The sequence below is a fragment of the Lepeophtheirus salmonis genome, chromosome 9, assembly GCF_016086655.4.
Source record: "Lepeophtheirus salmonis chromosome 9, UVic_Lsal_1.4, whole genome shotgun sequence".
NCBI lineage: Eukaryota > Metazoa > Arthropoda > Copepoda > Siphonostomatoida > Caligidae > Lepeophtheirus > Lepeophtheirus salmonis.
Window position 1 is genome coordinate 21,795,564 of NC_052139.2, and position 13,783 is coordinate 21,809,346.

Sequence of the window (13,783 nt, forward strand, 5' to 3'; positions counted from 1 at the left end):
TTTCTGAGTTTTTGAACAAACAACTTGTTTTTCACTTATTGGTTTATGTTCTATCCGTTTTGTACAAATAAATGTATGCGTGGTCTATTCATGCTAATTGGTGTTTCTTCACTCAAGTCGGAAAATATAGCATATGTAAAAAAAAAATATTTATATTTTTCCCAACAATATCCTTTTCACTAAATAATATGAAAGATTATAATAATTATTAATATTTAGATCCTGTTATTTTGGTGTCCTTTGAAATAAAGAAGCTAAGTCACTCAATGATCCATTTTAAGTAGAGATTTTAAATAAACTATATTTCAATTTCATAAGAAGTCACGTATTGTTCAGATATCATATTGTAATTGTATTTAAATCTAATAACAGGGAATCCAAATTTTGAAATGGAAGGCATCTTTTGTTATATCTATAATCATTTAACTTGTGCTGCGTATAGGTTGTTTTTTTTTTTTTTTTAAATATAGATAATTAATTATTATTATGATCATAAAGTTTCCTCCCAAAATAAGTTAATTTACGTGGGTTGGAGTAGATAATAAATGCCACTTATGACTCTTTTTTTCATCGCAAACATCCAAAATGACATGAGCCCCCACTTTCCGTGGTTCATCCACAGATAAACAGAGTCCAGCCGCCATGTTGTAGATTGCAGATAACCGTACATTCTCTTGAAACTTCCATTCTTGACCATCCCCAAGCTCATGACACTTCATCAAACGAGGTCGTCTATTCTTGGATTCGGCATCGAGGCATAGAAGCTTGTCTAAAACAAGCTCGGTTCTATTTGTGAGGTACCAAATTTGAGTGGAGTCTTTATTACAGTGTTGAAGCTCTAAGTAAGATTTTTTTGTCGAAGGATCTTCGCCTCCCACACAATATTTGTACTCTTCGCCCAATACGATTTGAAACTGATTCACGTAGGATCTGACTCTTTTGTTCCAAGGAATAAACTTTTTATCTTTTTTCAATGGTTCCTTCATTAATTCAGGATAAATAGTGTCAAGATACCATTTAAAGCTTTTGCAATTCAATCTTTCACGAAGTGCCTTTCTTTCGCTAATGTCTCCATAATGCATTCCTTTTGCATTGGGATATACTTCAAAATATTTATCAATATACTTGTCCAACCATACGTGAGCAACTCGGAGTGAATTGGAAGTCATGGTGTCTGTATCATCTTGTCCATAGGGTCTCCTTTTGCGGAATACATGCCCCACTCTAGAACATGGAATGATTTCAAGAGACCCTCCACACATCCAGACACGGAAGGAGAGCTCCAAATTTTCACCACCCCATATTTTCAGACCGGGGTCATATGTCCCCATTTCATTGAAATATCTTCTATTTATTGCAAATAACCCTCCAGCCATTGTAGGAGAGCGAACCGGTTTAATAAAATCCTCAGATTTACGAAGATTTTTGATAGAGTCCCACTTAAAATTGAGACCCCAATTGAAGCCTCCTTTGACAAGAGGACTGGGAGAGTATCTAAAGGTGTCTGCATTGATGATATCAATAATAGGGATTACCACATTAGAAACACCCATCTCAGAAATTCTTTCAAGTAAAGGCTCCAACCAATAGATATTTGGCTCAACGTGGCTGTCCAGGAACACAAGGACATCCCCAGTAGCATATGTTGATCCAAATATTCTAGCTCGAATCAGTCCAAACCTTTCAGGAGGGGTAACAAATCGAACTTTCTGTATAAGATGAGATTCCTTATTTACATTTTCAATGAGCTTATCGAAAATATCAATATCCGAATGATCATTCACAACAATCACTTCTTTGAGTAAATTGGCAGGAGATCGTTTGACAACGGTGTGAATAGTGCGAAGAAGAGTACTTAGGTCCTCTCTAAAATAACATATTACGATTGAAGCCGTCGGCAACTTCGCATAACTATTGTCTGTATAATTTTTACAAAGCTTATGACGCGTATCAGGGATTTGCCGATAATTACCGATTCGTGCGCTTAAGAAACTATTGAATGCAAATTGTTTGTAGCCCTCATCACGCTTAAGGATATCCTACAAATAAAAAGGTTGTTATACAATTCAAGACTTGGTTACTATGAGTAGGTACCTGAGGCTTTTTAATGGCGCCCAGATCATTCCATAGGCGATTACTTTCCTCATCATTGAAATCCCTGGTGACAAGAATGGGTTTGAGACTGTCTTTGAATGTAGCAGGGTTATTATAAGTGTTCCAAAGGGTATAATGGAGAATATTATTATGAGAATAGAAATATAAGCATAAAATGAAGAAAAATAAAGTGTATAGAAAAGTTCGTTTGTTTCTTCGACAGGGAGAGGAGAACATGGGCTTAAAAAAACTTGACACCTTCATTTTCATCAAAGAGCTCTGCTTTTTTCTGGGTCTCAAGACACTCAAGACTCTTGATGAGCAACTCTTTTTCTAATTGATAGAAGGGCTGATCTACAACATCATCACTCTCCGTGAGTTCATACAGAGTGCAGACTCCACCTTTATTGAGCCCATTCTCTCGTGCGTAATTGTAAATCATATCTCCCCACTCAGCAGGAGATCGCCAAAAGACACGACATCTCCTCTTGGATTTGTCCGTCCACTCCAAGTGACCACAAAGCTGGAGTTCCTTCAGAACCTCGGATATCCCGGACTCTGGGAGTCGACGATTGATCTCAGAATTGTAGAAGAGAGGAGAGCCGCTCTCATTCAAATCTAGGGTCGTGAGGCCTTTACATTGACAGTAGTTCAGAACTAGGGATCTCCAGGACTCCACTTGTTTATTCCGTGTTTCCTCTTGGGGTTGAAGGGTGAAAAATGGGGGGAAATGGTACTGCCAAGGCCAGGTAAACCCGCTGCTCATCTTAGAATAAGAATAGAATAATAAAATAAGTAGTAAGGTGAAATGCAACAAAATGAAACGTACAACAGTGCGACTTGTGTGGGCATCACCTAATATACACTACTAGTGATGCCTCGCTCCTTCTTTCAAACTCAAGACTACACATTTAAGCTCGCTACGTCCTTCATGGCGTAACTCTTTTAATCCGTTCTAGTATGTACAGAAAATCTTAATTAAGAAGTGGTACCAATGATGGGTCCTGAGTCCAGTCCAGGACCTCTGAATAAATAATCACACACATAACACTATTGACAGTACTATTATGGAAAAAGGTTTTCCTTATTTCACCAATGACGTCACATTTTCGTTAATGTGTAATATTATTTATAAATATATATTTGTTTATAACTATTAATTAAGATTGCTTCTTTCTGCCCTAGCTTAAGTTTAGTCAGAGGTACCACTGAAAGGATGTTAAAATTATCGAAATCCTCGTAAGCTTCTTCCTATTTTGAACATTCAAACGTAAAGGTGAGCATGGAACACTAATGCATATTATTTATTAGTGATATTTTTCACCAGATATGCAGGGAGTACTATAGTCTAGAGTACCCCTTGAGATATGTTGTCCATCAAAGTTGCCAACATATACTTTTCTTTTATATTTACGCTCACGTAGATTTAGACAATTTTCATATGCCTATTCATGAATATGCACAATATCATCTTTTACAATACACTTATATTGACGGAAGTGCAAAATAATTTTCGTATAATAGTAGTACGAACACGCTATCTTAAAGATGGCCTATTAAAAAGATTTCATTTATATTTAGCTTGTTTATGTTAAAATTCTAAACTAAAAAAATCTACTATTAACTTTAATTATATAATAGTCAAATTTATATTGTAAAACCTCCTTGTATACAACATTTTTTTTTGTTTTCTGTCCATTTGATGTCAATATAACCAAACCTACACCCCGTTTTCACACTCTTGAAAATCCAATATATAATTAGTTAACCATATGAAAATACTGATTTTGGTAAATATAAAGCCTACCATGTTCCTTCTTAAACCATAATGAAGATTGAATAAACACACTATGATTCACTTGCTAATCCTTTTCTTCCTTCATTTAACTAATTCCCTTTTTTAATTCATAGTCAGTAGATATACGTTTCCCTTTTTCCATTTTTACACTAATTCGTTTTTTAGATTTTCAATTTTTTGGTGCATTTTCGAATCTACAACCCTTAAAAAAAAGTTTGAAGCACGGGGAATGGATCATGTTTTATGAAAAAAATCAACTTATTAGCGAAAAATCAAACTTTTCCCCCTAGCCCGAGGAATGTGTGTGACCAGAATGAATGTATGATTAATAAAGTAGATTGAAACTTTAACGGCACATATCTTAGCATTTTTTCTTAATAATTTAATTTCTTTAAATAGAAAGTGTCACCATTAAACCATTATCATTTAAATGACAGAATATGCTATATATATTCCTAATGTAACCCAATTTTTATATTGAAACTCATATCATATTAATTAAAATATACATTTGAATCCTGAGGATAAAATTGAGTTAATTTACTATTAACTTTAACCTATTTTTTTTAAATGATAGTTGATATTTTTTTTGAGACACTTTTCGCATGAAATGGACTGTTTGCTTATGAAAAAAAATTGAAGTCGAAGAATTTCTTTGCAATTTAATTGAAAAGTACTGATAAGCTGCATGAAAATATTCTAAAACATGTTAGTTAGATAGGAAATATAATTGATTTCGCTCAATTGCAGAAATTTTCTTGGATACATATTTTGTAATAGTATATTTATTTTTTATATATATATATGTGTTTCATTATAAAATTCTGTTAAATTGGAAAGATAAATTTTTAACGCTTAAATTTTCTCTTAAAAGAAATCTAATAAAATTTTGAAATGGGTAAAATATGTTATAGTTTCAATTTGTGCTATTAATATGAGAAAATTATTTTGCACTTCGGTCAAGATTAAATTTAAAAAAAAGAGATAAAAGAGATCGTTCCATATTCCTTTAATTAAGGCTTAGGCAATGTTAATAGAAATAGAGTTCTATTAACTATTTCTATAAACCTTTGGCTTAGGCACATTTTATTCTATTAAGCATGACGTCATCCCGTAGCTATAAATGTTATTTTAGCTAATAGTAACTCTCTGTTCCTAGTTGTCTCTCTCTCTCTCTCTCTCTCACTCGACTCCTAAATAAATGCAAGCAATGTTGCTCTGAATTAAACGTCCATGCTTTTCTTGTAATCTTGTAGTGTCCATAAGCATTGGATCGAGTAACTAGTACTACACATCATGAACCAAGCCGATGAGCAAGAGGATCAAGTTAAAGTGTTTAAGGATTTTTTAGGCAATTACAATAAATTGAGTGAGATTTGTTTTGGAGACTGCGTTTGGGATTTCACAACACGAAAGGTTACGAAGGGTGAGGATCAATGTGCCTCCAACTGTGCGGAAAAGTATTTGAAAATGAATCAAAGGATCTCTACCCGGTTCCAAGAGTTTCAAGTTATGGCCAATGAGACTGCAATGGCACAAATGGCCAAGTCTGGAGTTCTTCAATAAATGATTAAATAGAAGAATTTGATTTGCCAATTTATCTTTTATTATTACCTATAAAGACATTTCTCCCATTATCCGCCATGTCCTCAAAGAACACGCCTTTTACTCTGTCCGAGTTCGAATCCGTTTCCAAGTATCTGATTGGGAACAACATCCGTCCCTACCCGAATGTCCTAGTGCCACAATGTTCTGGAATAGCTCGTGTCCAGCACAGACAAGAAGTGTACATGCAGAATTTTATGGAATCTTGTGTATTTCGAGGCTGTATGAGCTTCGTGGTCGGAGGTGCACTTGGGGCCTTTCTTGGACTCTTTAGCTCCAGTATGGCTCCACATCAAGCATCTGTTCAAATGACGGCTAAAGAGACACTCATTGATATGAAAAACACAATTTCTAGCTCAGCCAAGAACTTTGCTATTGTTGGACTTATGTTTGCCACCACAGAGTGTGCAATTGAGTCCTATCGGGGAAAGTCAGATTTGAGTAATGCTGTATATTCTGGATTTGCTACCGGGGGAGCTCTGGGACTGCGAGCAGGACCTGTTGGAGCTCTTTGGGGAGGCTGTGGTTTTGCGGCTTTCTCCTTGGCTATTGATTATTTCATGCATGAAAGCTCTCTCTTTAATCCCAAATAATTCTCACCATGATCATATTCCTCAGTTTTTGTATTAGTTAATTATTGTCAAATGATTGAAACGAGTTGAATTTGTGTTAAGTTTCAGTCATAGTGATATATACATTAATTGCATATTATATTGATATTTAATTGATAGATAAAAACTATTTATTATTAATCATTAAATAATATATTCTCAGTCGTTTTGAAATACAATAAGTACTATTCCTTAGTTACATACACGCAACCATTTTTATTTCAGTGGATCATGAGAAGATTACTGATTCTCTATGGTAGTCAAAGTGGGACGGCGCAAGAAGTGGCTGAAAGAGTTGGAAGAGAAGGAAGAAGGATACATTATGTGACGGATGTAAAGGCTATGGACGAGTATGATGTACGTCAACTACCCACAGAGGAAAGAGTTGTTTTTGTTGCTTCAACCACAGGCCAGGGTGACGAACCAGATAACATGAAATCATTTTGGAAATTTCTCCTTAGGAAAAATTTACCAGGAGACTCTTTGAAAAGGCTAGTTGAGTCCCTTCATGATTACTTAATGTGTCCTCGTTAATTTTTCCATTCTTGATACTTATTTTGATTTTATATATAGCCTTCAGTTCGGAGTATTGGCACTGGGAGACTCAAGCTATCAAAAATATAACTACGTAGGAAAGAAGCTATATAGGCGGCTACTCCAGCTTGGAGGCACATCTTGTCAGCCATTAGGGTTATGTGATGAACAACATGATTTAGGTCATGATTTTGTTATTGATCCTTGGTTAGGGGCTCTCTGGAATATCTTATTGAGAATGGATCCTTTACCCCCAGGTTTGGATATAGTTGACTCTACTGTCTTACCTCCGTCTAAATACATTGTTGACATGAACACTAAAAAGCAAGGAGATGAGATTCTGGAGACGAACCCAATATTCAACAAGGAAAATCCATATTATGCATCAGTTACAAAATGCGAGAGGGTCACGAGTGAGAATCATTTCCAAGACACTCGTTTAATTGAACTTAATATCGATAATTCGGGGATAGTCACAAGGCCTGGAGATGTTTGTAATGTTCAACCTGAGAATTCGGAAGAAAATGTCGATTTCTTTTTCAGGATATTTCCTCAATTTGAACGAACCAACAACATTTCCCTAAGGCAAAATCCAGAGACTAATATTAAATTGCCCTCAGAGCGTCAGTATGGCACCTTATTGACAATTGAGGACTATGTGAGAAAGTATCTTGACATTCAAGGAATTCCAAGGAGATATTTTTTTGAATTGTTGTCACATTTCACAAAGGATGAGTTAGAAAAAGAAAAGTTCAGAGAATTTAATTCGGCAGGAGGGCAACAGGATCTTTACGAATATTGCAATAGACCTAGAAGAAATATTCTTGAGACACTCTATGATTTCCAACTTCATACTGTCCCCAATATCCCGTTCGACTACTTATTTGATTTAATTCCTCCTATCAAACCTAGAAGCTTTTCAATAGCTAGCCCTGGCTCTGATTCTAAAATTGAGATACTCGTGGCTGTTGTTAGATATAAGAGTTCTCTTGTTGAGCCGCGGAAGGGTCTATGCTCCACCTGGCTTTCGAGGTAATGCTTATTTAGAAGTCATAGTAACATATGTATATAACTATTTATTCTATTATTATTATTTTTTTTTTTTTTTCAGATTGACTCCATTAAATGATGAGATTCCAATTTGGATTACTAGCGGGACTTTTAAATTTCCAAATGAGTCAATTCCTAAAATAATGGTAGGACCAGGAACTGGAATAGCACCATTTAGATCATATCTGTTGTCAAATTCTTCCAGCCCACTTCCCGTAGCTCTATTCTTTGGCTGCAGAGGAGAATCTAAAGACTATTACTTCGAGAAGGATTGGGCTTATCTCAAAAAGTGCAAGGATTTTTCCTTTCATGTTGCCTTTAGTCGTGACACTGAGAGCAAAGTCTACGTTCAGCATTTAATCAAAAAAGAAAAGGAAAGAGTGAAAGACATAATTTTGGAGAAAAATGGATTCTTCTTTATTGCAGGGAATGCTAAACAAATGCCGGATCAAGTACGTGATGCACTCAAATATGTTTTAGATGAATGTGGAGTCGAGGATCCTGAGGAATATGTTAAGACCATGGAACTAAAAAATCGTTTCCAAACAGAGACATGGTCCTGAGTGTGTATATTATTAGTTTGTCATTTAACAAATAATTGACTATAATTAAAACTAGTTTTGGTAAGACTGGAACTTTAATTTAGGGAAATTTACTTTGGATTCAATGTACTTAGCAAAGGCAAGTACTTTTTCATCTTCAAATTGGCGTCCTACAATCTGTATGGCTAGGGGTAGGCCGTTTTTTGACAACTTAAAGGGAATAGTTGCGGCAGGCAGGCCAGCCAAGTTGATAGGTTGAGTACAATAGTCATGCTGAACTGTACGACTCCGATTATCAGAAGTAACGAAATCTCCATAACGAGGAGCATCACTGAGGGTGACGGGAGTAATTAATAAGTCTATCCCTTGAGAAAATATGTTTTGAAAGTCTTTATGTATGAGATGACGAACTTTGAGGGCACGGAGGAAATACTCTTCATAATTTTCCTCAAGAAGAAAATGATTGCCCAGTAGAATTCGACCCTTGACTACATCATTAAAACCCAGAGTTCGGTTTTGGGTAAATAATTCATGGAGAGAGTCCATGGTCTCTGTCCTTAGACCGTATTCTAAGCCATCATAGCGAGACATGTTACTAGCTACTTCCGCGGCATTGAGAACTGAGTAGCACATTAAGGAATAGGAAGTATGAGGTAAGGATACAGGAGATGAGAATATACCCGCATCATCTAGTAAGTCTATAGATTCACTCCATACTGATAAAACGTCTTCAGACATACCCTCACAATGATATTCTTGGGGTATACCAATTCTAAGATTCTTAATCTCAAACGAATTTACTTCATCATCTGAAAAATCAATTAACAATGAAGTCACTTATTTATTCATTTATGTGTTTACTTAGTCTATTCAGTACTTATTTCAACTGTAGTAGAGTCCAAAGGATCCTTTCCTTTTAGCAATTTAAAAAAAATTTCAAGGTCCTCCACATGATTGGCCATCAGCCCTGGAACGTCCAAGCTATTGACTAGAGGGATAAGGCCATGACGTGACAAAGCACCATATGTAGGTTTAAGAGAACAAATTCCACACCAGGCCGAAGGAAGGCGTACAGAGCCTCCAGTGTCAGAGCCTAGAGACAACATGGACGCCCCAGTAGCAACAGATACTGCTGAACCTCCTGAACTTCCACCAGCTAGTAAATGACTAAAATAGTAAGATGCTATATCAATGGACCACATAGGGGAGCATACCTATTTTATAATCGTTCATTAAAGTATTGCAGTTTCTACTTGATTGACACTCAAAGAAAGACCAAGGATTCAGAACAGGGCCGAAAATAGAGTCCACAGAGCCTGAGCCCATGGCAAATTCATCCATATTCGTTTTACCAACAAGGACAGCGCCACTTTTAAAGGCCTTGTCCACGACGGTTGCAGTGTACGGGGATTTGAAGGAACGGAGCATTTGAGAGGCACAAGTCGTGAATGTATCTTTTATGCAGTAATTATCCTATTCAATTTAAAAAATAGTAATGAGCACAAAGAACGGTTTAATCTTATTTCACCTTGACAGATAATGTGATTCCTTCAAGTGGCCCAGAGGGTGAATGGTGGTCCAATTTGGAGCAATGGATCACATCAGTAAAGGCATTGAGATGTTTTATCTTAGAAATCCGGTTCATGGATTCTTCAAAGAGCTTTGAGGGACTAAGGGATCCGTTTCGAAATGCAGCATGGACTTCCCTGATGGAAAGTCCTAAATACGACATTTTATCCACACCTAATTACTGTTTCTCAATTGACAATTACAGTCGGCATTATTTAATGATAATTGATATATACTAAATATTATATATTAATATAAAACATTTATTATCAAATCCCTCACATTGTTTTGATAATACAGCGACATCTAACGGACGCACTTCTATGAAGTAAGTGCTGTATGAATCTCTATTACCGATATTTTATCCAAAAATCCGTTTGATTAATTATTATTTCATGAACTAATTAATAAAATGGTTTGCCTTTAATCAAAAATGTGGTCTGTCAACAATAAAACAATATTGGATATATATTATGGTTTGTACAAGTTCCGATTTCTTCGTCTTAAAATGGATGACATAATTACAAATTTGATGATCGTACTAATTATCAACTATTAATCTGTGCTATCATTTTAATTTCATCTGTTAAAATCACATGATTATTATCTATTTATGAGCTATATAACTGCGGGCTTTTGAATTTTATAATGTGCTACAAAATACTTAGTTATATTATATATTAGTAATTTGTATTAAATATGTACAAAATGACACCATTAATAATATATATCGATCATCAATGAAATATTGAATTATTGTATTTTCCTCATTTCCAAGTACTGCAAATCCTTCAATTAAAATTAATCCTCTCATTTTTTGTTTGTAACTTGTATAAAATCGCAACTTCTAGAATGCATTTACGTACATACAGTCCAATATTTATATTGTCCCAACAAATATAAAATAGTCAATGTGGAGAATACTATGGGATAATAAGACTTAATTTCTAGGATGATAAATAGTAGACATTAACTAAGTCTACTTATTAATTGCATACTTTATTAAAAGCGTAGCTATACATTTGTAATTCCGATCATTGTAACATAATAAAATAGGATGAAATGGCTCTTTATTCTAATATAAGCCGTGACTTTGTGGATGTTTCTGGCATTGTCACGAGGCTTTCAAATCCTCAATTTGTAGAAGGCGCATTCAGAGATAGTCCAATTTTGAATTTTAGCATAGATTTGTCAAAATTTGCTTAGTGGGAAGTGAACCTTACATGTATCCTAACAAATATTTGTTGTGCGTCCACACTATGTGCCGTAAACAATAAATATTTTCATTTATACTAATACTTAATACTGCAGCCCCCTCTAGTAAAGTCCTTGACGACGTCCATCAACTTTATTTCTCCTTTTTTTATAATTTCTAGTTCTGACAGTCCGAAGTACCGACAGTCTCAAGGACAGGTTCAAAGGCTGTACCATTATTCTCTATGGCAGGGGTAGGTAACTTTTGAGACATGGAGTGCCAACTTCAACATTTCAAATCAATGAGCGGGCCACTATCACCAATAGTGGTAAAAGACATACAAAAACTACAGGAATATGTTCTAATTTGTGCGTGCTAGAGAATATGTCTCGGCGTGCCACGTGTGCTATAGGCTATTAGTGAGTAATATTTAGACTGGATTGTTGATCGATTTTTTTGGACCAAAATGAGTAACAAAAAAGAGTGCTAAAACTTTGAAGAATGAGCAATTTATAATATAGTATTATAAAAATATTAATTAATATAGTAATGAGTATTGTTTAATATTTATCACAATTTATTCATAAATTTTGCTAAATTATATAGACAAATCAAGATTTTACAAAGATATTCTGCCTTCGATCAGTATTGGTAGTTTTAAACATACATAAAGACGTCCACATTAGTAGTTGAAGCAAATTTGTCGTTGGAGAGAACTTCAGGATTATTGTTAAATCCAAGCATCTCATCCTCATAACACCTTCGTACACGAACAACCTTTCGCATAAATGGAATATTAGGATTTAAATATTTGGGGCATAAGTATTTCTCCCTTGTTTCAAAATTCAAGGGGGATTATTCAACAGTCAATTTTACAACAAAATTATCCTTCCTCTAATTGGCTGTAGTGAGAATCTGGCTCTACCACACAAACAAGCATGTAATCTCAACTCTGATTGGATCATATACATAATTTGTCCCCAAAAAGTGAGTCTAATGGAGGAGGGTCTTTGCATGTGGATTTCATAAGCTGTTGTGTAATCCAAATTTGCTATATTTATTTTATACCACTTTAAAAAAAAAAAGTAATTATCACACTAAACAGGGAAAAAATGAGCAATTTTTCTCATTAAGGTTAAAGTGAGAAATTTTTAAAGAAATTAAGCGATCGCTCACAAATCCTATGTCAATTAATAAATAATTAATATCACAAAAGATTGAACAGAACATAAGAATACAAACATTTTATTGCATAAAAATATATAGATAATTATATAATTAAATCAATGGAGAGAGTAGAAGTCTTTAAAATAAGATCTGCACTGAATCAAATTGTATCTTCCGAACGAATGTATTCTCCTATATCCGCCTGATGAAAGCACACAACTGTCATAGGATCCGCATGTCGACACTCTGCAGTGGATCTTGCAGCGACCCCGAATCCAAGGGGTAGATCTGACATATTATATACAACGACACCCTGATATTTCTCTGTATTTTCCGTGATGCGACCAAGACCGGACTTGACGACGTTTTTTCCATAGAGAAATCCTTGTTCTGAGGAGCTTTTGAGCCAAATCTACAAACAAAGGGAATAATGGTTTAGTTTAAGAATAACCAATAGGAGGATTTGTATGTCATGAACGAATGTACCTTGAAAGGAGCATAAGGAGCGAGATAATCCAGGGCTGTGATGTGAAGACGGAACTTTCCCGTCTTTGTAAATTTGCCAAAACAAGTTCCGAGACATATGAGTTCACTCCGTGCTAAATTAGCGGCGCGTTTCATGATCTCCTCGCTTACATAGTAGACACGGACCTTATGGAGGCGAAAGCAATAGACTCCGTCACTCCGATCAATGAGTCTTTTGATGGACTCTTCTCCAATGTATTTAGACAGCTTTTCAAAAAGGGTTTTGGTCTCTTCTTCAGTCAAGGGTCTCATTTTGACACAGTTTCTAGATGACTGTTAATTTTTAATGTAAAAATGAAGAGAATTTAATATTGCGAGCACGTGGATTTGTTATTGTTATGATAGTGAAGTTGTCAGCTGTTCAAAACATAAATAGCTAACAAATCAATGACATTGAGTGTTACTAATAAGTAATAACAGGAGTGGACCAAGGGTCAATCAACCTAACCTCATGTAGAGGGAAGTGCATTTTGTATGCTTAAAAATCAAATGGCAAAACTTAAACGAGTCAAGGTAAGGAAAGGACACTCAAGTCAAGGAAGGTAGGGTTTAGTAGTTCTCAATTCTGATTGGCTTAAAATTAGAAGCTTCTACAGGTTCATCCAGCTAGGCACGCAGCCAATGGGGGGGAGGAGGGAGAGGGGTGAAGGAGTAAGTCTTCCCCCTAGTGAAAAGTGAAGAAGAATAAGGTCGACTATGTTAATCCATGTTCCTTAGTATTCCCTGTTTTTGATTGAATTGTTTATTTTTGGCTGGACCGCTCTTTCCGCCATAGAGTCCTTTAGTAAAAACTAATTGACTCTGTATAATATATTACTTCCTGTATATCTATGACAAGTCACGCCCTACTATTAATATTTCTTCTACAAAGACCGTATTTGTTAACTGAAATAAAAAAGTTTTTGAATAAAAAAACTTTCGTAGAGTGAATTTTTCAACCTGGGATTGGTACAAATATTACCATTAACGTTTTTATACAAGTCAATTACAAAACCAGTATTAAAAATAAAGTTTAGATCGAACATTTTATCCGTTAAAGTTAGGCGTCATCTTTTTGCAAAAGGATGTCACATTATAGATTGAAATCCAGTAG

General features: G+C 35.2%; 5 protein-coding genes across 5 annotated transcripts; 1 reads left to right on the forward strand and 4 right to left on the reverse strand.

The window, feature by feature from the left end:
• Positions 1–274: 274 nt before the first annotated feature.
• Positions 275–3,163, reverse strand: LOC121124846 (polypeptide N-acetylgalactosaminyltransferase 35A). Its single transcript, XM_040720048.2, has 3 exons — positions 2,924–3,163; positions 2,095–2,860; positions 275–2,039 (listed from the first exon to the last, which is right to left on the reverse strand). The coding sequence occupies exons 2-3, from the start codon at positions 2,362–2,364 to the stop codon at positions 516–518; spliced, it is 1,794 nt and encodes a 597-aa protein (XP_040575982.2). The 5' UTR covers positions 2,365–2,860; positions 2,924–3,163; the 3' UTR covers positions 275–515.
• On the reverse strand, positions 2,400–2,860 carry Vps25 (vacuolar protein sorting 25). The gene is made up of 2 exons (XM_071890845.1): positions 2,481–2,860; positions 2,400–2,427 (listed from the first exon to the last, which is right to left on the reverse strand). Exons 1-2 carry the CDS (start codon positions 2,858–2,860, stop codon positions 2,400–2,402), a joined length of 408 nt encoding a protein of 135 aa, XP_071746946.1.
• A 79-nt stretch (positions 3,164–3,242) lies between the features above and the next one.
• LOC121124252 (NADPH-dependent diflavin oxidoreductase 1) lies at positions 3,243–8,319 on the forward strand. The gene is made up of 4 exons (XM_040719408.2): positions 3,243–3,370; positions 6,334–6,599; positions 6,682–7,674; positions 7,754–8,319. Exons 2-4 carry the CDS (start codon positions 6,340–6,342, stop codon positions 8,253–8,255), a joined length of 1,755 nt encoding a protein of 584 aa, XP_040575342.1. The 5' UTR covers positions 3,243–3,370; positions 6,334–6,339; the 3' UTR covers positions 8,256–8,319.
• On the reverse strand, positions 8,228–11,434 carry GatA (glutamyl-tRNA(Gln) amidotransferase subunit A, mitochondrial). The gene is made up of 5 exons (XM_040719409.2): positions 10,802–11,434; positions 9,763–10,726; positions 9,449–9,707; positions 9,112–9,390; positions 8,228–9,043 (listed from the first exon to the last, which is right to left on the reverse strand). The coding sequence occupies exons 2-5, from the start codon at positions 9,964–9,966 to the stop codon at positions 8,307–8,309; spliced, it is 1,479 nt and encodes a 492-aa protein (XP_040575343.1). The 5' UTR covers positions 9,967–10,726; positions 10,802–11,434; the 3' UTR covers positions 8,228–8,306.
• Positions 11,435–12,227: 793 nt separating this feature from the next.
• Positions 12,228–13,048, reverse strand: LOC121123909 (60S ribosome subunit biogenesis protein NIP7 homolog). The gene is made up of 2 exons (XM_040718970.2): positions 12,652–13,048; positions 12,228–12,577 (listed from the first exon to the last, which is right to left on the reverse strand). The coding sequence occupies exons 1-2, from the start codon at positions 12,940–12,942 to the stop codon at positions 12,326–12,328; spliced, it is 543 nt and encodes a 180-aa protein (XP_040574904.1). The 5' UTR covers positions 12,943–13,048; the 3' UTR covers positions 12,228–12,325.
• Between the last annotated feature and the right edge of the window lie 735 nt (positions 13,049–13,783).

Coding starts and splice junctions, on each gene's coding strand:
- GatA (XM_040719409.2), bottom strand. CDS start 9,966: ATGTCGTATTTAGGACTTTCCATCAGGGAAGTCCATGCTGCATTTCGA. Junction 9,391..9,448: donor AATGAACGATTATAAAATAG/GTATGCTCCCCT, acceptor GTCATTTACTAG/CTGGTGGAAGTTCAGGAGGT. Junction 9,044..9,111: donor CTCTACTACAGTTGAAATAA/GTACTGAATAGA, acceptor TTGATTTTTCAG/ATGATGAAGTAAATTCGTTT.
- LOC121123909 (XM_040718970.2), bottom strand. CDS start 12,942: ATGAGACCCTTGACTGAAGAAGAGACCAAAACCCTTTTTGAAAAGCTG. Junction 12,578..12,651: donor CTCCTTATGCTCCTTTCAAG/GTACATTCGTTC, acceptor CTTTGTTTGTAG/ATTTGGCTCAAAAGCTCCTC.
- LOC121124252 (XM_040719408.2), top strand. CDS start 6,340: ATGAGAAGATTACTGATTCTCTATGGTAGTCAAAGTGGGACGGCGCAA. Junction 6,600..6,681: donor CCAGGAGACTCTTTGAAAAG/GCTAGTTGAGTC, acceptor TTTTATATATAG/CCTTCAGTTCGGAGTATTGG. Junction 7,675..7,753: donor TGCTCCACCTGGCTTTCGAG/GTAATGCTTATT, acceptor TTTTTTTTTCAG/ATTGACTCCATTAAATGATG.
- Vps25 (XM_071890845.1), bottom strand. CDS start 2,860: ATGAGCAGCGGGTTTACCTGGCCTTGGCAGTACCATTTCCCCCCATTT. Junction 2,428..2,480: donor AAAGGTGGAGTCTGCACTCT/GTATGAACTCAC, acceptor TCTATCAATTAG/AAAAAGAGTTGCTCATCAAG.
- LOC121124846 (XM_040720048.2), bottom strand. CDS start 2,364: ATGAAAATGAAGGTGTCAAGTTTTTTTAAGCCCATGTTCTCCTCTCCC. Junction 2,040..2,094: donor GCGCCATTAAAAAGCCTCAG/GTACCTACTCAT, acceptor TTTTATTTGTAG/GATATCCTTAAGCGTGATGA.